This window comes from Corylus avellana, chromosome ca5 (genome assembly GCF_901000735.1).
Source record: "Corylus avellana chromosome ca5, CavTom2PMs-1.0".
NCBI classification, from domain to species: Eukaryota; Viridiplantae; Streptophyta; class Magnoliopsida; order Fagales; family Betulaceae; genus Corylus; species Corylus avellana.
Genome location: NC_081545.1, coordinates 34,442,520 through 34,466,595, shown reverse-complemented (window position 1 = coordinate 34,466,595; position 24,076 = coordinate 34,442,520). Strand labels below are relative to the sequence as shown.

Here is a 24,076-nt window from a genome sequence, read left to right as displayed (position 1 = left end):
TTTCAAACCATATTTTAACAATTTCTATAGTAAATGGATAAATCCACTATTGAATTTGTGTAGAGTGCACACGAGTTTACAAATTCAATGGTTGATCTATTCAATTTGTAAGAAAAAAAAAATGGTTAAAAAATGGTTGTGTAGTATTTCTCTTGAAGATGATATTTATCATTTCTCTTTAAAGATGAAAGTTACCTCTTAACTAAATTTCCAAAAAGACATTTTTTGTTAACAAAAAACACTAGCCGCCACTTACCCAATGTGCTACAAAAAATCCCATGTAACGTATTCAATTAGCGGGGGGAAAAAAAGTGGTAAAAAACAATTCAAAATTTCGAAACTTGTTAAAATACAATTATATATATAAATGTTGTATGAGATTTTCTTTGAATTAAAAGCTTATTTGGTAAGTAAGTAGTAAATGGGAGACATTTTCATGCAATCACACATTTAAGAACTTAAATGATTCATGTCAAAAATCAAAATGTTCAACTCCTTTCCATTTCACACAACAACATCAACGGATAGGATGATAAGAAAAAAATATATATGTATCAATCCTCGGATTTACCACCTAATAACTCAGTATAAATGAAAACATCCACACATCAATAAAAACCCAAGATTCTAGAAACAACCAAATTAACCACACGCCTCTTTTTGGTGTTTTTCATAAAATTAAATTTGATTTTATTAATTCAAATTCAAGCATTTACTCGTTAAATTAAAAGAGAATAAAGAAAGACACAAAACCCTAGCCCTTTTGTAGCCAGCCGTCCCCCTCTCTCTTGTCCCAGCTTCATTTTCTTTCAACTCTCATATTTTCTTACATTCTCTCCAAAAAAAAAAAAAAAGGCTCAAGAACCATATTCGGCCCCAAGGATCTAAAGGTTGAAGTTTTCTCATCCCTAAACCCACTCGATCGATCACACGTAAGTATTTAATTTTGATTTTGTTCTCTTTGAATCTTTTGTGCAAACATATTCGCGAAATTGTGTAGTCAAGTGCACAATGTAAAATATGTCATTTGTGCATATTTTTTTATGTTCTGATTATTTTTATTTTTTTATATATGCTAGTTGATGTGTATATATATTTCACTTTTCATTTTTATTTAGTTTTTCTTGTTCTGATTGATATGTTTCCTTCATATATATATATAGAGAGAGAGAGAGAGAGCAGTGAAGATGATGAATATGGTATTATCGTACCAATGTTGTATGGCGCCCATGATCACGAGGGGTTCACTCTGTCATGTTGCTACACTTGGGTCTTGTACCAAAAAGACTAACCTACGCTTTTCTACTCCATTGCTTCTTGGGCGAAAGATGACATCTATTAATAGATCATCATCATCATCATTATTGGCATCGCCTTCAGAAGCTGCACATGTTTTTGAGTCACATCCGTTGATGATGATAGAACCGGCAGATGAGAAAGACAAAGATGGCAGGAGTTTGTGCCGTTTCTATGATTACGTAAACGAAAAAGTTGTAAATACCAATATTAAGATCCCTGAAGAGGTTGGTCATGCAATATGTGTTGGGTCATCTCATGGTTGGCTGGCTTATGTCTCCCGTCTTGATTGCTCCGTTTTTCTTTGGAGTCCCTTCACAACTTCTCCACTCATCTCGCTTCCTCCCATTCATACACTACCTCGTGAAGAGTTGGATGAAGAGAAAGTATATGAATGTGATGATGACTTTGGGTTCAAAGTAGAATGTGAATATCTAGGTCAAAGCCGAAGATACGCAAAATGTTTGAGGCATATTATACGCAAGATTATTTTTTCATCTATTCCAACAAGTGATGATTGTGTCGTAGTGGCTCTGTCTAATCTCAATACTTGTCGCAATATTGTTTTTTGTAAGCCTGGAGACAAGTCATGGACCTTTATAGACCTGCCTTTTAAGGAATATTTCCACATTGCAGATATCATACATTTCAAGGACCAATTGTTCTACGCTATATCCGATTGTGGACTTATTTTATACACTTATGATCTTGCTGATCTTTCTTCTCCAAAGAGTTACCATGTCAAAAATTCTTTCAAACGTGAACCCTTGTCCTCTCTTGAAGAATACCCAAGGAGAGGGTGCGAAGAAAGATATTATCTGGTTGAATCATTAGGCGATCTTCTATGGGTTTGTAGGCATGTTACTGACGATTTGAATTGGACCCATTATGGTACTTTTCCGTACAAGACAATCACGTTTGAAGTTTATAGATTGGATTTCTCTCGGAATACATGGGAGTGTACTAAATGCATAGGTGAGCAAGTTTTGTTTTTAGGTACTAATCAATCTCTGTCTCTCTCAGCTCGAGACTTTCCTGGTTTGAAAGCAAGCTGCATATACTTCACGGATGATTCTGGTAAAATATATCAGTTATATCCTCCTTATGGGTTCCCTGATTTTGGACATTATGAGTTAGGAGGAGTTACATTTGGAGATTTCGATTTTGCGCATCACCCAGAAGGACTATGGGTTATGCGCAATTTTCATTAATCTTGTTCGTTATATATATTGTCTTCTCATTTAAAGATCAAATGTCTACCATAAAAAAAGATTTTACATTAACCCTTGTCTTTTATACCTTGATCTCCATTAGTTATGTTGTTTAATGACATTTATTTTGCTTTCAACTTATATTCTAGTTTTCTTTTTGCTCGTGTGGTTTGTTTATGTGTTGCATGTTACTCATTGTGTCTTAATTAATTTCATTTTCCATATTCATTCATCGTTTTAGTTGATCAATCCAACAATGAACTTCACCCTTACTTAGAATCAAGGCTTCTAATTATTTTCATGATAGAATATTTTATGAAAAATGTTGTATAATTTATTATTTTTTAGATATGAATTGTTGTAGCAGTACATTCTTTCATTCTTAACAAATTTTATGCAAATTTTACAGCAAGTCAAGTTTTAGCTAGAAAATTCACCAATTAAAGCACCACATGCAGATTAAACTCTAAATATTTTTCTACTTCATTTAAATATCCTACTTAATTTATTATTTGCTTATTAATCCAATGGTAGTTAGAAAGTGTTGTTATGGAAATCCTTGTAAAGCACCTCGTTTTCTATTTATTTCACTAGGCTTCACCCACCTACTCCCTTCCGTACATTTGGTTGGGCTCCAAGCCAGAAACGGATTCTCTCTAATTTATTTATGATCGGAGAATATTTAGTTAAAGACTAAGATTTCTTTTTAAAATTCGAAGGCCCCAAATGAAACACATGTCCCACTACTAAAATAATAATAAAATATCATTTATAGTTTTTAAAAAATTAAATAATAAAATAATTTTAAAAAATGGGGTGGTGCAAGCCATCCCAAACCGGTCGGTCTAGGGTGGCCGAAGCCACCCCATGGCCCTTTGGGGATGGCTCAAGGGCCAAACCAAAAAAAAAATTGATCTAGGTTGACTGGCCACCCCCATTTTTGCCCTATGGGGGGTACCACCCCTTTTTTTTTTTTTATTTTTTTTTTTTTAACTATAAATGATATTTTATTATTATTTTAGTAGTTGGACATGTATCCAATTTGGGGCCTTAGTATTTCTGAAAAGAAATCTTAACCTTTAACTTGATATTCTCCAATCCTAAATAGACTGGAAAGGATTCGTTTCCTCCGAGCCAACAGTCTAATTAAAGAATTAACCAAAACAATCCTTGGGTTTTCCATTTATGTAATTAAAATAATCCACACAATCCTCTCTTAGATGATGCCACCTGTCCCAACTCTTCCCAGATGATGCCAGGTGCATCTCCTTCTCCCCAAACTCTCAGCCTCTCAATCATACATCTCTCTCTCTCTCTCTCTCTCTCTCTATATATATATATATATATATATATATATATATATATATATATATATTATGTTCAATGAGGAGAAAGGGGTACATTGTTTACCAGTAAATAATTTTTATATTTGAGACCCATTGGAAAGAAGGGATGGGAAAATCAAATCATACATAAATGATAGAATCCTTGAAGGCCTAAAAATTGCTATGAGTTGTTCGGAAATGTTGAAGTAGTTGAATAGGAGAATCACACCATACTATGAGTCTATGACTATAGGCCTTAATTGGTAAACATACCAAAGACGAAAATGATTTATTTAATATTACGGATAACTAGTTAGGGAGAAGCCATTTCGTTTTTGTAGGTTAGTTCGGTTTTTTGCTCTTTCCTGTTGCCTATTTTTGCTGAGGAGTCGGTTTACATGTACAACCTTTTGTAACTTCTTAAGGTTGCTTGAGAGGCATATAACGCTATGCCGTTGCGTGAGAGAGTGCCGGAGAGTGAGGGCTTCTAGTGGTGGCGTGAGGAACGACAAGAAATATAAATACTTAAAAAATGGAGTTAATTACACTTTACTCCCAAAGTTTGAGTCGATTTTCAATTCGATCATAATATTTTAATTTTTACAATATACCCCCAAAATTTAAATTTTTTTTCAATTCGGCCTATCCATGTGTGATTGCCGTCTCTCTAAACCCAACCACTGCTGCCGCCTCCTCAAAGCGACCAAACTTCAACAAAGGTCACGTGGAAACGCATTACATGTATTGGTTCTTCAAAAACATTATATCTAATATATGGTTGTGATATTTGATTTCAGGGCCTCCCCTGCTATGGTCATGAGATCTTTTGACAGAGAAATCCCTACTTTACCCTCTCTGTCTTCTTTGTAAACGCAGCAGTAGGCTTTGTCGTCTGCTCCTTTGTGGGTGCACACCATGTGTACTAGCCGATATTTGGCTCGCCTTCGCTCTGACCCTTTGTTTGATAGAAGAATCACAGCTCCGCCCATCCGGAAGAGACAATTAGGAAGAAGCATAGCTCTCTCTGGCTACACCTCTCTCCGGGAAGCTTACGGTGACTAGAAGAAGAAGGAGGACTAAGTGGCACTTCGTTGGCATTGTTTGGTGTGTGAAGAAATTGTGAAGGAACGGGATAGGAGTAAGAGAAGGAGAGTGGGTCACGTTGGGGGCATTTTGGGGAACAAATAAGCTCAAGTGACCACGGGTCACATGATCACATTTCCGTCAGAGAAGACGGCAGTTACTAACAGATAGGCCAAATTAAAAAAAAAAAAAAAATTTTGGTTGGGTACGTTGTAAAAATTAAAACATCGAGGATCAAATTAATAATCAGTTTAAACTTTGAAACGTAGAGTGTAATTTTCCCTAAAATAAGAAGTAGCGAAGGAAACTTGCTCAATAGATTTGGTGAATTGGTGCGGAGTCCAACAATAACTAAACTGAGTGACTAGGGTCGGTTCCACACTTTTTTTAGGACCAGAGCACGGTTAACAACTTTCCTAAAATCTCTTATCTTCTTTAAATATCGAAAAAACTTTCAAAAAGCTACATGCATATAGGAGAAATTATTATGCAATCACACATTTAAGGAATGATTCATGTCAAAATTAATTTCCACCTTAAACAGTAGGTGGCAGGCCAAAATTGGTGCCTCCATTAAAGATTATAAAATAAAAATGTTCAACTCCTTTCCATTATATATAAACAGTCGGATTTATCACCTAATAATTCAGTATAAATGAATAACATGACATATCAATAAAAACTCCATATTGTAGAAACAACCAAACCACGGATTGAGATCCCCTAAAATTCCTTTTAAATTTAAGATTTTCAAATTCATAAATTGCAGCTGTTCATATTATCTAAGCGTCTAATATAAGTCATATTTTAGCATTTAATAAGGAAATTTAATGAGGAAGTTACCCTCAAAGAAATTAATAAGGCATGTTTCCTCATTAAACAAAAAAGGGTACAAATACCATGAATGAGCTGTATTGTTGCATCCTAATCTTAAAACCCTAACATCACTTTTGTCTTTTAAGGATATAACACGTCTATCTTTTTTTTTTTGAATCATAAGAATTTCACTTCATTCAATCTCGTGGAAAAAGCTAGAGCTAAAAGCTCTAAGAAGATAGAGCAAATTGCTCTAGGGTAACAACATCAAAAATGGTATTGGGGATATCTTCCATCCATATTCTCTCTCCTATCTCCTTTAGAGCAGCCTTGGCCAAGCCATGAGCAGCCTTATTTGCTGTTCTTTTTACATGTTTAATTTCCGCTCTTTTAAAAGCCTTCATCACCTCCTGAATGTCACCCACTATATGCCCATAATTGCACCATAAAGTTCCTCCCTTGGTGATGGCTTCTACAACTAGCTTTGAGTCCCCTTCTAGAATGATATCAAAAATCCAGAATCTCGACTAAACTCCACAGCTTCCAATGCCCCCATTGCTTCGCCGATAACTGGTACTTGTATAGACTCCACCGTTTTGCTTAATGTTGCCGTAACCCTTCCCCTATCGTCTCGTATAATGACTCCAAGGCCCATCCGCTTCTGGTGCGTGTCTATCGCGATGTCCCAGTTGGTCTTAATGTAACCATTTGGAGGGTTCGTCCATTTCTCTTCACCCTGTTGAATCTGCACATTTTCGGTGGTCCTCCCATCAGTTTGAATTGATCGTAAATAGGTTAGGCTTTCAACTGCCCTATTGACAATGGTTTTGGGGTGAGCAAAATCAGCACCATGAATCACTGCATTCCGTCATGTCCATATACCCCTAGCCACCACTGCACATAATTCTGCATCTTCCTGATTGCATCGCTCCAACAGCATTTCTACAGTTGTGCCACCTTAGAGTGTGATTCATCTATAATTTGGTAATTAGTAAATAGGGGAGACATTCTCATCCAATCACACATTGTCAAAATTCAATTCCACCTTAAACGCTATAAAATCAAAAAATTCAATACCTTTCCATTTCACAAAACAATATTAACGGATAGGATGATAAAGAACGAAAAAAAAAAAAAAAGGCTAATAACGCAGTATATATAATAGCATGCACACATCAATATATATATATATATATATATATATAGAAAGTAGAAACCCCAGATTCTAGAAACAACCAAATTAACCACACGCTTATTTTTTGTGTTTTACACAAAATTAAATTTGATTTCATTAATTCAATTCCATGCATTTACTCCTAAAACTAAAAGAGAATAACGAGCTAGAGACACAAAACCCTAGCCCATTTGTAGCCAGCCGTCCCCCTCTATCATATTTTCTTGCATTCTCTCAAGAAAAAAAACCTCAAGAATCATATTTGGCCCCAAGGATCTAAAGATTGAAGTTTTCTCATCCTTAAATCCATTCGATCACACGTAAGTATTTAATTTTCTTTTTTCTTTTTCAATATTTGCTGCAAGAGAAATGATAAAAATCATTCTCTCAACCATCTTTCAACTATCTCTCTATAGTGAATGAGTGAATTTACTATTGAATTTTTGTATGACCCACGTGAGTCCATAAATCAATGGTGGATCCATTAGATTTGTAAAAGAAGATGGTTAAAAAATGTTGAGAGAATGATGTGTAGCATATCTCAACAGTGGTTCATTGTACCAAATCCAAATGTGCTATTATTAGATTTCTTGAAACCTTTTTCGTCCTTGCACATCACACATACATGATTTTGTTTTTCTCCTTAAATACAACGCATAATATATACATGTAACGTTACTTTCCAGCAAAAAGAATCACAATTTCAACTGTTAGACAATTGGAATAGAAATTGTAATTATGATTCATTTGTGAATATATATTTTTATTTCCTGATTATTTTTATTTTTTATATATATATATATTTCACTTTTCATTTTTATTTAGTTTTTCTTGTTCTGATTGATCTCTGTTTCCTTCATATATATATATATATAGAGCGGTGAAGATGATGAATATGGTATTATCGTACCAATGTTGTATGGCGCCCATGATCACCAGGGGTTCACTCTGTTGTGTTGCTACACTTGGGTCTTCTACCAAGAATACCAACCTCTGCTTTTCTACTCCATTGTTTCTTGGGCGGAAGATGCCTTCTATTAAAAGATCATCGTCATTACTGGCATCACCTTCAAAAGCTAATTCACATCCGTTGATGATGATACCACCGGATGAGGAGGAGGAAGATGGTAGGAGTTTGTGCCGTTTCTATGACTACGTAAATGAAAAGGTTTTAAATACCAATATTAAGATTCCTGAGGAGGTTGATCATGCAATATGCATTGGGTCATCTCATGGTTGGCTGGCGTATATCTCCCGCCTTGACTGCTCTGTTTTTCTTTGGAGTCCTTTCTCAACCACTCCACTCATCTCACTTCCTCCCATTGATACACTACCTTCTATAACGAGTGTTCCTCTTGAAGAAGTGGATGAAGAGAACCCCGATGATGAAATATTGGAGAGATGTGAGGGTGATACTTTGCATTACAAATGGAAAAGTGCATATGAATCTGATGATGATTCTTCCCCTGATTTTGGATTTAAAGTAGAATGGGATTTTTCTGATCAAAGCCAAAGTTTCTATACCAGGTCAGCAAAGCGTTTGATTCTGTATCTTATACGCAAGATTGTTTTGTCATCTGTTCCTACAAGTGACGATTGCATCGTAGTGGCTCTGCCTGGTCTTAGCATTCATCGCAGTATTGCTTTTTGTAAACCTGGGGACAAGTCATGGACCTTCGTAGAACCACCACTTAAGAAATATTTTGACATTGTAGATGTCATACATTTCAAGGACCAATTGTTCTACACCATTACCTCTTGTCAACCTACTTTATACGCATATGATCTTGCCGATCTTTCTTCTCCAAAGAGTTACCTAATTGAACCTTGTTTCAAATATGAACACTTATCCTCACTTGAAAAATACACAAGGAGATCTTGCAGAAAAAGATATTATTTGGTCGAATCATCAGGTGAGCTTTTGTTGGTTTGTAGGTTTTTTACTAACAAGATGAATAGCGATGGTGAAATTATACTCAACTCTAGTATTACTAGATCTCCGGATCAGACAACCACGTTTGGCGTTTATAAGCTGGATTTCTCTCGGAATAAATGGGAACCTATTAGATGCATAGGTGACCAAGTTTTGTTTGTAGGTACTAACCAATCTCTTTCTCTCTCAGCTCGAAACTTTTCTATTTTAAAAGCGAACTGCATATACTTCACGGATGATTCTTGTGAAATACATAAGAAATATCCTCCTCGTTGGTGCAAGGGTTATGGGGGCAATGATTATGGGCACTACGAGCTAGGAGGAAGATATGTATTTGGAGAATTGTGCAGATTTGGTGATGGTAGGGTTTTACCGCCACCTTTTTGGGTTATGCGTCATTTTCATTAATCTCCTTCATTATATTGTCTTCTCATTTTAAGATCAATCAAAGGTGCCCAGCAAAAGATTCTACAACCACTTATCCTTTATACCTTGATCTCCACTATTTCTGTTGTTTAATGACATTTCTTTTGCTTTCAACTTATGTTCTAGTTTTCTTTTTGCTCGAGCGGTTTGTTTATGTGTTGCATGTTACTCTTTGTCTTAATTATTTTCATACTACATATTCAATCATCATTTGAGTTGAATCCAACAATGAACTTCACCCTTGCTTAGAATCAAGGCTTCTAATTTCATTTTTATGATGGTGAATCTTAGTTTTTGCTTACCAAGATTTTATGAAAAGGGTTGTATAAGTTGTTCTTGGTAAATCATAATTAACTTGAAAAGAATAAGGAGGTTTAGAAATATTTTAACATTATTTTATTATTCTTATACTAAAACTTTGATTGACAATCACTTTTGTTTTTGTTTTGGTGTCTTTTTTTTTCAGCAACGTGTCATTTCATTCATGAAACATACTTATCTTGAAAAAAGGCAATCGATAAATGAATGAATAATTTCAAATACGAACATAACTTTTAAATTAAGTTTAACGGATATCATTTAAATTTTTAATTTAAAAAATACAAATCAATATTTATCACCAAAATTTGTATCTTAACTTGGTGCTTGAGGTTGCACCCGCATGGATAGGCAAAATTTTGGGTAGAAAATAAGGGAGGAGTTTTGAGGCAAAAGAAATTGGGGTGTTAAAGTAATTTGACACGGTCTCATTTCAAAACTGTATATTGATTAAAGAAATGTTACGAGTTAATATTTTTCTCATATTTGACCAATCACATTTTATAAATCAACTATTAGATTTGTTGACTTATGTACACCATACATAAGTTAATAATTAATCTATTAAATTTATATTAAATTTTTTAATCTATTAAAAAATGGGTCAAATATAAAGAATTCACCCCTAATATTTATCATTTCTTTAAATCACCTGGCATGCCACATCAGCTGGCGTGATTAGTATTCAATCAGGCCTACCAAATCGCGAGCACTACGTTTGTTTTGTACGTACTCTTACCAAAGAGACCCGTGTTGCGGGAAGGCGAAAACCCGTTTGGCGCCCTACCATATGCTCGATAAAATTCCCGAGAGAACACAAAGCAAAACACAGCCAAGAGAAGAGGGACCATTGACCAATAAAGCACAGAATCTGCAAGTAGCTCTAATATTTCTTCAATGGCGTCCTTGTCCACCCCTACTCAATTTACCGTTACGAGGTACTAACAAATCTTCTATAATTTTTGTTTGTTTCATATGTTAACATTCTATTCCCATTTTTTCTTTCTTGCTAATCTCTTTGTTTGGGCAATGAACTTTCGTGCCTTGACGCAGTAAAAGGTCCTCAGCTAGCGAAGCAACTAGAACCCGCTTTACGTGGACACGGCCCAAGTTCCTAGAATTGCCCAGGTATCCCTCGAAAAGCATATATTTGTCGAGAAGGGTGTGTTTCAGCGATGGAAGAGCTGGGATTAGAAGAAATCCGCATGGGGTAGGTGAGAGAGACGGCGTGATCATCGTCGACCACGGTTCGCGGCGCAAGGAATCGAATCTCATGCTAAGTGAGCTCTAAACTTCGTTCCTTTGTCTACAAGTTCGATTTTTTTGGCTATTAGAGTAATGGTTTTGGTATTTCATTATTCATCTTAGAAAAAATGAATGTGGGTTTAGCTTATTTTATTGCTGATGTGCTCGTTATGTCCTCTTATATAAAACTTCAGATGAGTTCGTGGCCATGTTTAGAGAGAAAACTGGATACCCAATTGTCGAGCCTGCTCATATGGTATTTTATCTATTTATTTATCTATTAATTTTCTTCGGAAGGAAGTGAAAATGAAACTTTTAATCTTGTCTTATTGTTGAAAGAAATACTAGCTTACTTTATTTAAACAGAATAGTTGCAGAGGGAGCTTTTGTTTTGTTTGTGATGCTCACACGGAAGTTTAACCATTTATTATGTTATTTTTACATGGTTAAGTTTTCAAAGGTTTCGATTCTTTCGGCTTTAAATGCTTTCATTGGCTTTTGTCACTTGCAGTTCTAAAGCAACTATCATGGTACAGTCTATTTTTTCATTAGTGTGTTTTACATTAATCCTTTACACAAATTACCCCCGTCTTCTTCTGCTTCAATTTACCAGTTCAAAGTTTATATATCTACTTATTTGTCACTATCTATTATTTTGCCTAGTGCTGCTAAATCCAAATGGAGATGATGGAGAGAGTTTCTCATGTGGTGATTTATATTTGTTTCAGTGAGGTTGATTGTTTGAATCCTCATTATGCAGAATGCTTAAATGCCGCAATATCCACTTCAGGAGCTTTTGTTGCCCGAAGTACATTAAATGATCTTTTAGCAGCACCAACTAGTTTTTTTTTTTTTGGTCTTTTTCACTCTCTGAAAGCGAGCATACTTTAGGCCTCAATTTCTTCTTATTGAACACAAGATTAGAAAAAAGTGTGTCCCTTGTTCGCTGATAGTGTAATTGGCGTGGGTGTGCTGTTAACATTATAGTAATGCTCAGTACTGCATGAACAATGCATTTACAGCCCACTCAAAAGTAGTTGTCTTGTACTTAAAAAAAAAAAAATTACAGAAAGTTTCTCCTCATGTTAGATCGTGTTCCAAACATAGCTTTGTGGGAGATTTCTAGACTCTCTGTGTCTCTTACCAAAGTAGAGTAACCTGTGAAAGGGGTGAACAGTTGATCTTATTCCTGTCCTTGGTTCTACTTGCTGAGGTTAAGGAAAACAGAACCATTTTCAGTTTTAGTTGTGCTTCGGTGCTGAAGTTCATTTGTTATGAGTACAATTTGGTTTTGCCAGCATTCTCAGTGATTGCCATCTGGTCTTTGTGATCTAGACATACAAATATGTGTAGGTTAGCAATGTAAATAGAATCTAAGTGAATCTTTCAGTATTTTTAGTTTATTTTGTAACTATAATAAATTTTCATGTTTATCCCCCTATTATTGTCACAAAGCTGGTTGATAAGTAGTGCTCTCATAATTTTTATTAGGTTTTAGTGCATATAGCAATACTGCTTGGAACTCTTTAACTTTTGGGTGAGAATGCTTTCTTGCTTTGCATGGTGCTTTATGTCTTCAAAGCCAGCCTCTCATTTATTCCAATATCTTTAATGTGAGAAGGAGTTGGCAGAACCATCTATAAGAGATGCATTTCGTTCTTGTGTTGAACAAGGTGCAAATCGTATGATTGTAAGCCCGTTTTTTCTCTTACCTGGACGACATTGGCTCAAGGTAGCTAAGTTTACTTTCCTTTGATAACTTGATTATGGATCTAATAGAGAATTGATTACTAGAATTTTATATATCTAAGATAGATTAAGAAAACCTGATTGATTGCTCATACTTTTTGTTATTTTACAGGATATTCCTTCATTGACTTCTGAAGCTGCAAAAGAACACCCTAGTGTGTCATATATCATAACTGCACCTCTTGGTCTGCATGATCTACTTGTGGTATAAAATTTCCTCCTCTTCCTTCTATCCGGCCAAGGTTGGAACAAAATCTCTTAAGCTTTGCCAAAAGATCGAACTGTCTCAACTTTATAATTGGGCTATGTGCTCTATGTTGATTTTTTTTTTAGATCATTCTCAAATAAGTATATTTTGCAAAATTTCCCAATTATTTTTATAAATTCTATAACATAATTTTTTTGATGAGAACAGCACCCGAGTGGTACTCTAGAGGAACCCCTTCGTTGACAGTCCTTGCTAGTTATATTTAGATAGACGCAGCTGGTAGTCATACTAAGTTTAGATTTTTTATTATTGCAGGATGTTGTGAATGATAGGATTGAACACTGTTTAAGCCATGTAGCAGGAGATGCAGAAGAGTGTGCAGTTTGTGCTGGTACAAGCAAATGCAGGCTCTATTAAATTTAGAAATTGCAGAACAAAATCGTAAGGGGGCTCTCTTACAGTGGGGAGCCATTTCAGTATTAAATCTGATGGAAGCCTCTGGTAATTGGACATACGAAGAATCATGCAATTGTGTTCTTGCTATGATTTAAGAGGATGTTCAATTATTTGGAGGAAATCAGGTGAAATGGAACTTTTTGTCAAGTCTTTTATGCAGGGATGTTGCTGTTGGATGTCATTAAAGTAAGAACCATGACATGTTTGCGTCCAGTCTTGATCAATCTGAAGTGTTGTTTTTGCATCATTTGAGTTTTCAATGCTCCTGTGAGGCTAACTGGATAAAAATGCTCTAATGGTGTTGGGGTGCCTCTGCAAATTTCCTGAGGCAGTCTTGTTGGATGCAATAGCTATAATATTAAACGTATCTGGTACAAGTATGAATTCTATTCTAGAGCGTGGTCCTGGATGAACCCATGTTGATGAGGCTTTTGTCTTTAATAATTATTAAGTTGCAATGGCACTGCCGTTGTAGTTGTAATATACTTGTAATTGAAGATTTGTCACCATAATGATAGAACAAAACATGCTTGGTTCTATTTTCAGTATACATAAGTTGTAATCAGTGCACTTCTTCCTCTTTTCTTATGGTGCATCTGGCCTGAATCAGGGTCTGTACATTTTATGTTATAATGTCTAAATTCGTAATTTGAAGAATTGTCTATAATTGACATCTCTAGGCAGCTTCTTCAGGAGATTATATATATGATCAAATCACATTTTCCCATCTTTGCATGTTCTACTCTCTGTTCAACTTGTTTGATCCAAAAATGTGTGTCATCCATTTCCAGAGTCTTGAAAACCTCTCCATCTTTATTTTCATGACAGCGTTAGCTCGGGCCTCGGCTTGAGCAGGGGTTTCTTCTTCAGTATTCGCCCGTGCTGCAATTAAACCTTAATTACTTGAGAACAGGGTAAAAGTGCAGCGTATAACAAATCATTTGTACTCTTTACTGTTGCAATGAGTTCTAGCTCATGTTGTTAGATCGTGAAAGAGGTAAAAGTTACTACCATTTCTTTGAGTGCCAGCCTGCTGATTCAGCTGCTTGGTGAAGGACTTAGCTGCCATAAAAACATTTGCAGGTCTTTCCCAGCCTCCACCAAATACACCATACCCTTCTTTCGGCTGAGGCTGAATCAGGAACTCCAGCGCTGCCAACTCTTCTGTATCCACCCAATGGATGCAATTCACAGGGCATGAATCAACTGATACCTGTAAGTTTCATCCCCAAGTAGTTATACACAACCCTCATTTCGGTACTTAGACCATGATATTTAATAGGTGCTTTACCTCGATTTTTTGGTCATCATCTCCATATTGAACTTTGACTCTTGCACACCCGAGAGCTTCATCCATTTGGAATGTGTTACTTGCATGGTGTACACATTCTCTGCACCCTGTCAACAGTCCAATTGCACTGGGTAGAGAAATGCCGTGCTATATATATATATATGTGTGTGTGTGTGTGTGTTAAATGACTATGAAGAAATTCTGTGGTGAAGAAGAAAAAAAAAAAAAAAAAATCCATGATCGGACAATGCAGATAGACAAAAATAGCAGATTTTTGAGTAGGGAAATGACCTATGCATGCATTTTCATCCACAAATAGAGCTTGGGGTCTCAGGGGCCCTTTCCATGAGCTATAACCTAAGCTAGAGTAGTTTGTCCCATATGGTCCTCTCATTTGACCAATGGAAGCATCATACTCCCTCCTCAGATCATCTCTCATCAGCACCTTATAGGCCTCATTCAGCATTAGAGTATACTCATGACCCTAAACAAACACCCTCAATAAAGTTAGCAGTCAGATACAGTATTTTGAATTGAGTGCTGCTAGTCTTATTACAACTTTTACTAATAAGTTTAGTTACAAAATTAGAGAGCAATTTTTATTTAGTGAAATAATTAAGTAAAAAACAATTGATCTGGAGAAGTAGGAAAACAACTGAAAAGAAATGACCTTTTGGCCTGCAATATCTGGGTGATACTTCTTTTGCAACTTCCTGTAAGCTTCTTTGATTTTCTGGGCGTTTGAATCGACAGAAACTCCAAGCAACTCATAGTAATTCTTCTTCTCTGCACTTGCTCTTCCCCCTGGCCTCTTGTTATAGTGACATCTGATCACAATGCATCTCTGCCTCCACCTTTGAAAGCCATTGAACAGGACAGGAGTGTTAGTGACTCCACATACAAAAGTCATCTACAATCTAAAATCAAATTTTGTATTTGTATTTGACACCACACACAAAAATCATGTACAAATTCCAGGCTTTGTCACCTTGACATGGGCTTCCTTGTGTCCAAATGGCCATGCACTTGGGAAGCTATTGGCACTGAAATTTGGCCAACTGAGACAACATAGACCGACATACTTCTTTGATGATCTTTTTGGGTTCTCTCTGTTGCCAAACGTTGAGTACTCGATCGGAAGCTGTCTTCAAACTTCAGACTTCGGCCCTAATTCTCTTCATAGATATTTCCATTCATCTTTTCAAGGAATCAAAGAGTAAGATGTTACTTAATAAAAAATAAAAAAAAAATAAAAAGAGGAAGATATTTTCTCAACGCCTTTTGCCTCTTCATAGATATTTCTATGTTTATTTAGGCGACGTGTCAAAATTTAAACAAACAAACCGGAACTGCATTTATGGTAGCGCCATATGGCGCCTCAATAGGACAGTTCCGCCTTAATAGGCTACAATGACATCAACCTAAATCATCTACGTGGCAATATCTAAAAGGAAAAAAGATTAAACGGCTTTATGGAATATGGTAAAGCAAAACGACGACGGTTCCCTTGTTTTCTCTTTTAAAATGAAAATCGAATATTCTTATTATTTTAAATTCTCAGCGTAATCGTAGATTCGCCAAAAGATCCATTTGAGCCTGTGAAGAAAAATCCTCTTCTGAGACAAGAAATGGTACTGTGAAAATGGCTACCACAGCCAAATTTCTTCGTCCAATTACGCAATCTCTCGCTGCGATAACCTCTTCTTATCCCCCAATCTCTCATTCAAGAAAATTCTGTAAGTCTCTCTCTCTCTCTCTCTGTGGATTATACTCACAAAATTTGTTTATCTCATCAATCTGCTATTACTTGCTCGCAGTTTATGCCAAATTCGAACCTTTAAAGACGTTAATAAAGGACCTTGAACCTGCTCTTCGCAACCCTGCCTCCTCGACATTTCAGCGTAGTAGATTAATTACGCAAAGAAAGTATTTCCGTTTTTCAGGTAACTTGCTCTAATTAATATCGAGTGCTATAATAATGCAAAATCTTGTGGTTTTGTTAAATCAACAGTGTTAAATCACCGTTATCCGAAAAGTTTAATTTAAATTTATTCTAAGATATTAAAATAAAATAGAAGATGAATTATGGGGGACGAAACTCGATCTCAGGACTTTTGCTATGATAGGATATTAAATAATCATTTATCCCAATAATAGGAATGATGTTCTGATAATGTTTGCATTAGCGCTGGGGATATCAGAACTTGTATCTTTACGCTTGACTTGAGTAGACAGTTTTAATCTATTGGGAAAATGTAGAGGTTAACTCTTTGGCAAGGGAGGGTCTTTTAAGGCAAATGATTACATCATGAGATGGGTTCTGTGGTGCTATCATATATCATCCATCTAATCTTTTGTTAGAAATGCTATACCATTAAGATTTGTTGTATAGGGTTTAACGGTGGTTGCTTTCTGGACTTCTACTTTGTTGCTTTATTTACTTTTATTGAGAATTGAAACCTATGTCCTTACTAATGCAATAAGAAATATTGGCCTCAATATGTTATTTGTTTAGTATGCATCCAATTCTAATTGTAATATGGTTGTTGCAATGGAATTCTTTCAGGGAGTAAACTAAGCATTGGAAGCATATTTGTTGTGTCAGTTGTGCTCGGATCAAAAACCGCTTGGCCTCATGTTGCTTGTGCTATGGATTGTGAGCAGAACATTGCTGCTAGTATTATGGGTTTTGTGTTCCATTTTAAAGTCTCGCAGCCTTTCAAATTTGTGCCTGTATCTAACTTCCATGCTTTGAATTTTCAATAATGTAGGTCATGATATTTTGCTGGATGATCGCCAGTTGTTGGATGCTTCAGATGAGGAAGAAGATCCAAAGGCCTTCTGGATGTTTGCAAGGAAATTGTGGCTACCTGTTTTTTTCTTTCTTACCGTGTTGACTAACTTGGATCATCCAATTGCACTAATTGCAATTAAAATTACTCTATTACTACTCAGCACAAATCCCAGTCCTCTCTCAGTCTATGCATTTGTTGATCAGGTAAGGATGCATTCCACTATTACTTTGTTATTTATTGATAGCTTATGACTTGAGAGAAAGTCCAACAAGCGACTTTCTAAAGTCTAATCCATGATGGCATGTACAAACTAGTGGGTATTGGGAGGCAATGCATCTCCTAGTGTTTGACTCAGTGAGCTCAAGAAATGTGGATTTTCGAACAGATGATAACTTATGTAATTATGTTGAGCATAATGTGAAAATGTAACTTTCAATCAATATTTGCTTATCTCAGAGGGTATGTATTTTCACTTCTATTGATATACTCTTATGTATAATCCTTACCATATGGTTATTATCATCATCACCAGTACCATTATGACAATCTTAGAGGCCGATATGGTTATACATACTTTTAGTGCACCAATGGCCTTTATAATTTATTGGAGCTGCTTTAAATTTAAGTGGGAACCAAGGCTTTATTCAGTGAGGTAGCAATATATGATAATATGTCCTCTTGTTGAGCTGTCGGGTTGATACTCAGGATTGACTTTTTTTTGTTTGTTCCTACATGCATCAAATATAAAGACTCCATGCATGGCTACTCCAACAACCTCACTTATACAAAATAAAGGTGTATGTGTGTGTGTGTGTGTGTGTTGAAAAGACTCCATGCATGGCTACTCCTGGGCAAGCTCTTGACTTCAAACTTTGCATGTTGCAGTTATGTCATCAATCTATGCGCCAAGAACCTCACTTATACAAAATAAAGGTGTGTGTCCATCTGTTTTCATTATTTTTCTTTTAATTCTTGTTGCTATACAAATCTTAGAGTTGTCAGCAAAGATCTCCAGTTTTTATGGTATGCAAATGTGATGTATATGTCCATTACACAGCACCTAGTGTGAGTGTTTTTAGGCTCCTGGGATTGCTTAATTAGGCTTGCAAATATACATTCTCCTTGAAAGATTTGGTTCCACCCGTTTCATGTATGTGCCCATTCGATGATAGTGTATTTTCCAGTAGCCATGAGAGACTGCCATGTGATATTTATAAGAAATAAAAAGAGCACACAAGATACACAAGTATATGATGTGTTTTCCAATTTTCTCTTTCTTACACTTACCGATCGGCAGTTTCTCATGGGCACTTGTGTAGTCATTCCTAAATTTAGAGTACCTTTGTCTCAGCTGTGACAATAATCGACATATTGATGAGCTGCATGCACTTTGGTTTATTAATTACAATTTGGAATCTGATAATTGAGAATATGAATGGGTGGATCAACTTATTGGCTCTGGATAAAAAGTCGTCAACTGAGTCTTCTAGGGTGTTTTTATTGCATACCTCCAACCCGTGTACATGGATTGTGTTTCTTTGCATGTTCTTACTTCTGTACAAAAAAAATTTCTGGTCCGTTAATTTATTTGTTGTTGAAATACATCCCCTTTTAAAAAAAAAAAAAACGAAGTTGCTTTTACCCGCTTGTAACTACTACTGATATTTTGTTTCAAAAAAAAAAAAAAAAACTACTACTGATATTTTGATTTGCAGTCATTATATGCCAAAAGAGTTGAAGTCCAAGACTATAAGCTTCTCTGCGTTGCTAGAGTCGAACTAAAAGAAGAAATGATCACTTTGGTTGGAATTCTAGGTGGTTGGTGGCCTTTGCCGACGCTATTTGGTCAGGGAGCGTTTTCTGTGATTAGAAATGGAGCTTTGAAGCATTGATGAGAAGACAACCCAAGAAGCAAATTTAATTCTAGTTTAATTTAACTCCTCCACAGATGTGAGAATGCTTCAGGAGGGTAGTACCGTCCAACAAAAGCCATGTCTTTTGTTTCTCTTGCCTTATATATATATATATATATATATATATAGGACTAAATACTAATTGTAATTTTCATTTTAAAGAAAATTAATTATTGGATCAAAGGAAAGTCGGTCTTTTATGACATTTGAAATTATCTCTTATAAGGCATGTTTCTAACTTTTAAGAGTCATTAACGTGAACAAAACAGTATTGTTATACTTTAACATTAATTAATGAAAAAAGTAAATATCTTTTAGGCAACTTTTGACGAAAGAGAGCAAAAGAGTAGTTACTCTGCACATGAATGGAAACAATTCGTTTATGTGATACAAGTTTGAACCCATGATTGCCTTCGTGTCACCCATTTATGAATGACAGATTTTAGAAATTTTTTTTTAAAAAAAAAAAAAAAAAAAAAAACCAGGTAAACTCTTTTGAGGGAATTGGGATTCCTGTAATTCTTCTCCCGAATTATAGGGAATTCAAGCAGAGAATAAAGGATAATTTGAAGACTCAGGGTGCTTGGCAGGTTTTCGGACAGTCAAACATAATATCAAATGAACCATTTTTGTCTTTGGTAAATTTACAGGACTCATGTAGGAAATAAGAAAAAGATTATATATATATAGGTTAGTACAATTCAGTATTAATAAATAATAATAATAATAATAATAATAATAAATTTTTTTTTTTAAAAAAAACAACAGGTATGATGTATCAATTTAGTTTGTAGATTTAAAAATTGATAAAAGGAGACTGAATGGGAAGAAATTTCACCAACGCATCTGTAGGAAATTTTTGTCCTTAATTGGTGGGGTTATAGATCTTGCTGTTTACAGCGTAAATGATCCTTTCGGGCCAAGAAGTTTGTGTTAGATTAAGCCCAATGGGTTTTGGCTTTAGTTAACTGGGACAGGTGGCAAAAGTGCGGGGGTTGACAAAGTGTTTGCAGGGGGGGGGGGAGTATAGAAGAAATGTGGAGAAATGTCATTGGACCAGGTGGATTCAGAAGACCAAGTTACAGTAGAATACTAGAATCGTCCCCAGAAAGATAAAAAGGTTTTTGTTGTGGTGGCCCTACGATGAATTCGAAGCTGTCTATGTTGACCTTCCATTCAGTGGGGACCAGGGAAGATTATAGAACCGGATAGGATTGAGGGACATGGGAAGTGGGGGTGGGTTGTACTTTGGCTTAGGCGAGTGACACGTGGGAAGGTTGGCATCATTTCCATTGTCCAATGCCAAAGGCCTGATTTGTCTCAGAATCGGCTGATCTTCCGTACTTGAACGAGCCTCTGACACGCGCGCCCTACCACTCAAGCTTTCCCTCCATTAACCGAGTCACAAAAAAGTACTAGAAGGAGAAAATTAACAATATACAGAGAAAATAAGAACATTAGAAATACCTGAAAATCAGAATCAACTGGCAAGAGTAGATACTTGTTTTTCTTGTAAGAAAAAAAACACGTGCAAGGGGTGATTCTGCCTTTACTAATCTAGTCTAGTTTACAATATCTCAAGAACATGTAAAATAATTTTAGATGGATCATTGAAGCACTAGTGGTTTTCTCCTAATTAATTTGTTTCTTAACCACATTTTAATTAATTATTTTAGTTAATTTAATTTTACTTTACATTTCACTCCATTGCTCAACTTTACATTAATGAGAAAACAACAATAAACTTTCTTTATTTTTTTACATGATAATATAAATTTTGTTCGCATGTCTACCATTTCCTAAGAATCGACCTTGGTTTCATCAAAAATTTATTACTTGCAATAACTGATACTTGGGTTAAACAATCTTTTTGACACAACACTTATCACCAAGCTAGATAATATATTTAAGTTCAATTCTTTTTATTTTCAAACCTACTCGAGAGTTTGATTTTCAATAATATACACTAAGTCGAACTTAGATAATATGTACTTACCAAGTTAGTCTTTTTCCGTAAGTCATGTAGTATTTAATATTTATGATAGAATTTAAACCTCATGTGTGAAAAAATAAAAATGTGCAAACTTAGGTACTAAAACAGGTAATTAACCCTAAATTGAATTTGTTTTGTCATTATAGTATGTAAAATAAGTCTTATTTTGTATACTTAATTTTTAAAATGATATTTTTTTTTTTTGACAAAAAAGTGAATAAATACATGATATAAAGTTTCAACTGTCATTATTATTATTATTATTATTAGACTAAATGCTAGGAATTTGATCGTGTGCATGACATTTTCTCTAACGCCAATTTCAATTAAATACTAGGAAGAATATGAAAGGTCCTAAGGCGGAAAATGCACAAGGTCCCCCTCCCTAACTAGTCATTCATAATATCAAATAAATTATTTTCGTCTTTGGTAAATTTATCGAGCTCATGTAGGAAATAAGAAACATATTAAGATAAAAGATTATATATATATATCATTTAAGTGTTAGTAACAAAAAAAAAAAAAAAAACAAAACAAAACAATAGGTATGATGTATCAATTGAATTAGTTTGTAGATTTATAATTGATAAAATGAGTGGGAAGAAATTTCACCAACAAATTTGTCAAAATTTTTTGTCCTTTATCACAAACTGTGAAGTGCTTCTGATCTTTAATGAACTTACAACTTATTTTGTGACGCCTAATACAGTAATTTTTTTTTTTTTTGACATGTCTACATAAGAGGGAGGGAGAAGGATTCGAACTAGTAACCTTCGCTTCATAAGACGTTAATTTAGAATTTGGATTAAGCTCAATAAAACCATTGTTTTTTTTTTCCCCATAATATCATATAAATACAATTATATATTTCGTATAATTAAAATATATAACATAAATTATATATATATAATCAATTAATTTTAAAGAATAATCTAAATATAAAAACTTAATTAACATAAAAAATTGATCTTTGTTCTTTTTGTTTTTGGTTTTTTTAATTGGATGTGAATGTGACACATGGACAAAAATGCTAAGAAATTGGCACTTGAAAATGCTGAAATTAAAATATCACTTACTCTATATTAGAAATACAAATTAAAGACAGTATTTGATCCAATATCACTTACTCTAATATTATGAAAGAGTCTGACTTCGATATATATATATATATATTTTCTCTTTGATACGTAAAAGTACTGTATATATAAAAATTTGTTGTAATATATATATATATATTAAAACAATTTGAATATTAATAAATGACCTAACTAAGGAAAAAATGTAAAATTTATATAGTAAAATACTGATGCTTTAAAAAAAATAAATAAATAAAAAATCCATATATACCTCAATTTGACAAATTGAAGTCAGTACCGTTAGCTCAAAGTCAAAAAATAAAAAATAAAAAATAAAAAATTCAACTCATGCATTTAAGCCTTCAACAATTATACCTCGTAAGGATTTAAACTTCTCATCAAACGGTGCGGACATGCGCAAATGATTAACAAACTGCCTTAAGCTTCAATGAAATAACGTGTTTTACAGTGTTTAAATTTTAGAAACGGTGAATTTTTGTATTCGTGGTCTTCAACCTTTCTAGTATTCTTTTCAATCTTTGTTACTCTGACCTAATTACAGACTTACAGTGAGAGAAAAACAAAAAAAATAGTGTGAGTCGTGAATTTGATCTACTGCCTTGGACAACCATGTCTGCAGATTGCCACGTTAATTAATCGGTAGAGAGGTAAAAGACATATTGGAGAGAGAAAATGGAGATGAAGAAGTAATTCAACCAGTAATTAATTTAGCGTTAATTAATCAGTAATTCAACCATGGTTAACCGGTAAAAACTAAAAGTAAATTACTTTTTTAAGATCTCGAGAAGTTCAATCACAACCGTTGGTTAAACTATTAATTACAAAAATCTTCAAAAGCTGGATCCATCATCTTCAACCTTCAGTCCTAAACACCTTCGGTCTTCAGTAACCTAGTCATCTTCAACCTTGCAGTAACCTATTAATTACAAAAACCTAAAACAAGAAAATCATATGGTCAAAAGCCACACCTAGCAAAAGCCGCCGATAGCTGCTCTTCCGAGTAGATGCAGCGTCCATTGGAGTACTGTACTATTTGGGAGATGGGAGAGTTGACAAGGAATTGTAGCATCTGGTTCCGGCTCACCTTCCCCAGGAAGTCTGAATCTCCCGAAGAAGAGGTACAGTAAGAGCTGTGGGCAGGCATGGACTGGAGAGCCTTGAGTTGAGCTTGGAGGTATTTGACATACTTGCAGCACTCCTTAAGCATGTCGGCCCTCTTCATTTTGTTGCGCCATGGCATTAGACTCTCAAGCACGTTCATCCGGTCGGCTACCTTTCGGCGCTTGCGCGGAGTCTCAGAAACGTTTGACTGCGGGATAAAAGCCGTAGGGTTCTGGTAGCTGCTTATCTGCAAGATTGAGTCTACAGAATCGCTGATAACTGAGTCGACTCGGTCACCTTTGGATGGTGACGGACTTGGGTGAAATGGTTCCATTTCAAAGGTGAATTTAGCCATCTCAGGCTCGTATAAATCAGCAGATTCAACGTTTTTTTGGGGGAGAATTGCGTCCAAGCCATCGTTTTCAGGAAACGTTTTCGCCCAAATTGTTCCTATATCTTCCGATAAAAACGTTTCGACCCATTCGACCCAGTCGCTGCTCTCAGCCTCACCGCCGGCGAAAACATTGGTGCTCTCACCCTCACCGCCGGGGAAATCATTCATTTTCACTCGCTTTGGACTTTGGGAGACAGAGCGACAATCTCTGGAGCGACAATCTCTGTTTTTCTGGTGTTGAGGCTTAGTGGG

The 24,076-nt window shown here is 35.3% G+C and overlaps 6 protein-coding genes across 8 annotated transcripts; 4 read left to right on the top strand and 2 right to left on the bottom strand.

Moving 5' to 3' along the window:
- The first annotated feature begins 1,328 nt into the window (after positions 1 to 1,328).
- Positions 1,329 to 2,507, top strand: LOC132182219 (uncharacterized). Its single transcript, XM_059595408.1, has one exon. It carries the CDS (start codon positions 1,329 to 1,331, stop codon positions 2,505 to 2,507), a length of 1,179 nt encoding a protein of 392 aa, XP_059451391.1.
- A 5,326-nt stretch (positions 2,508 to 7,833) lies between these two features.
- Positions 7,834 to 9,246, top strand: LOC132182218 (uncharacterized). The gene has a single exon (XM_059595407.1). It carries the CDS (start codon positions 7,834 to 7,836, stop codon positions 9,244 to 9,246), a length of 1,413 nt encoding a protein of 470 aa, XP_059451390.1.
- A 1,062-nt stretch (positions 9,247 to 10,308) lies between these two features.
- LOC132181285 (sirohydrochlorin ferrochelatase, chloroplastic) lies at positions 10,309 to 13,779 on the top strand. 2 transcript variants are annotated; one of them, XM_059594432.1, is made up of 6 exons: positions 10,309 to 10,520; positions 10,636 to 10,862; positions 11,022 to 11,083; positions 12,449 to 12,559; positions 12,689 to 12,781; positions 13,100 to 13,779. In XM_059594432.1, exons 1-6 carry the CDS (start codon positions 10,480 to 10,482, stop codon positions 13,199 to 13,201), a joined length of 636 nt encoding a protein of 211 aa, XP_059450415.1. In that variant the 5' UTR covers positions 10,309 to 10,479; the 3' UTR covers positions 13,202 to 13,779. The 2 variants fall into 2 exon arrangements, with proteins under 2 accessions (XP_059450415.1, XP_059450416.1); XM_059594433.1 differs by lacking the exon at positions 12,449 to 12,559.
- LOC132181284 (chaperone protein dnaJ C76, chloroplastic-like) lies at positions 13,716 to 15,752 on the bottom strand. Its single transcript, XM_059594431.1, has 6 exons — positions 15,520 to 15,752; positions 15,202 to 15,385; positions 14,823 to 15,015; positions 14,532 to 14,638; positions 14,252 to 14,453; positions 13,716 to 14,122 (listed from the first exon to the last, which is right to left on the bottom strand). Exons 1-6 carry the CDS (start codon positions 15,609 to 15,611, stop codon positions 13,980 to 13,982), a joined length of 921 nt encoding a protein of 306 aa, XP_059450414.1. The 5' UTR covers positions 15,612 to 15,752; the 3' UTR covers positions 13,716 to 13,979.
- A 353-nt stretch (positions 15,753 to 16,105) lies between these two features.
- Positions 16,106 to 19,479, top strand: LOC132181489 (uncharacterized). 2 transcript variants are annotated; one of them, XM_059594737.1, is made up of 7 exons: positions 16,106 to 16,267; positions 16,349 to 16,474; positions 17,098 to 17,187; positions 17,303 to 17,529; positions 18,076 to 18,121; positions 18,212 to 18,259; positions 19,042 to 19,077. In XM_059594737.1, exons 1-7 carry the CDS (start codon positions 16,174 to 16,176, stop codon positions 19,062 to 19,064), a joined length of 654 nt encoding a protein of 217 aa, XP_059450720.1. In that variant the 5' UTR covers positions 16,106 to 16,173; the 3' UTR covers positions 19,065 to 19,077. The 2 variants fall into 2 exon arrangements, with proteins under 2 accessions (XP_059450720.1, XP_059450719.1); XM_059594736.1 differs by lacking the exon at positions 18,076 to 18,121 and having other exon boundaries at positions 19,042 to 19,479.
- A 3,805-nt stretch (positions 19,480 to 23,284) lies between these two features.
- On the bottom strand, positions 23,285 to 23,992 carry LOC132182217 (transcription factor bHLH117-like). The gene has a single exon (XM_059595406.1). It carries the CDS (start codon positions 23,990 to 23,992, stop codon positions 23,285 to 23,287), a length of 708 nt encoding a protein of 235 aa, XP_059451389.1.
- Positions 23,993 to 24,076: the final 84 nt, after the last annotated feature.

Bases quoted from the DNA above. Each gene is read 5' to 3' on its own strand.
- LOC132182219 (XM_059595408.1), top strand. From the start codon at position 1,329: ATGACATCTATTAATAGATCATCATCATCATCATTATTGGCATCGCCT.
- LOC132181284 (XM_059594431.1), bottom strand. From the start codon at position 15,611: ATGTCGGTCTATGTTGTCTCAGTTGGCCAAATTTCAGTGCCAATAGCT. The intron at 14,639-14,822 runs GTCATTTCCCTA...GACTGTTGACAG, and splicing joins GGATGAAAATGCATGCATAG to GGTGCAGAGAATGTGTACAC. The intron at 14,123-14,251 runs GTAGTAACTTTT...GTTTAATTGCAG, and splicing joins GGCTGGCACTCAAAGAAATG to CACGGGCGAATACTGAAGAA.
- LOC132181489 (XM_059594736.1), top strand. From the start codon at position 16,174: ATGGCTACCACAGCCAAATTTCTTCGTCCAATTACGCAATCTCTCGCT. The intron at 16,475-17,097 runs GTAACTTGCTCT...GAATTCTTTCAG, and splicing joins AAAGTATTTCCGTTTTTCAG to GGAGTAAACTAAGCATTGGA. The intron at 17,530-18,211 runs GTAAGGATGCAT...TGCATGTTGCAG, and splicing joins TCTATGCATTTGTTGATCAG to TTATGTCATCAATCTATGCG.
- LOC132181285 (XM_059594432.1), top strand. From the start codon at position 10,480: ATGGCGTCCTTGTCCACCCCTACTCAATTTACCGTTACGAG. The intron at 11,084-12,448 runs GTATTTTATCTA...TAATGTGAGAAG, and splicing joins TTGTCGAGCCTGCTCATATG to GAGTTGGCAGAACCATCTAT. The intron at 12,782-13,099 runs GTATAAAATTTC...TTATTATTGCAG, and splicing joins GTCTGCATGATCTACTTGTG to GATGTTGTGAATGATAGGAT.
- LOC132182218 (XM_059595407.1), top strand. From the start codon at position 7,834: ATGATCACCAGGGGTTCACTCTGTTGTGTTGCTACACTTGGGTCTTCT.
- LOC132182217 (XM_059595406.1), bottom strand. From the start codon at position 23,992: ATGAATGATTTCCCCGGCGGTGAGGGTGAGAGCACCAATGTTTTCGCC.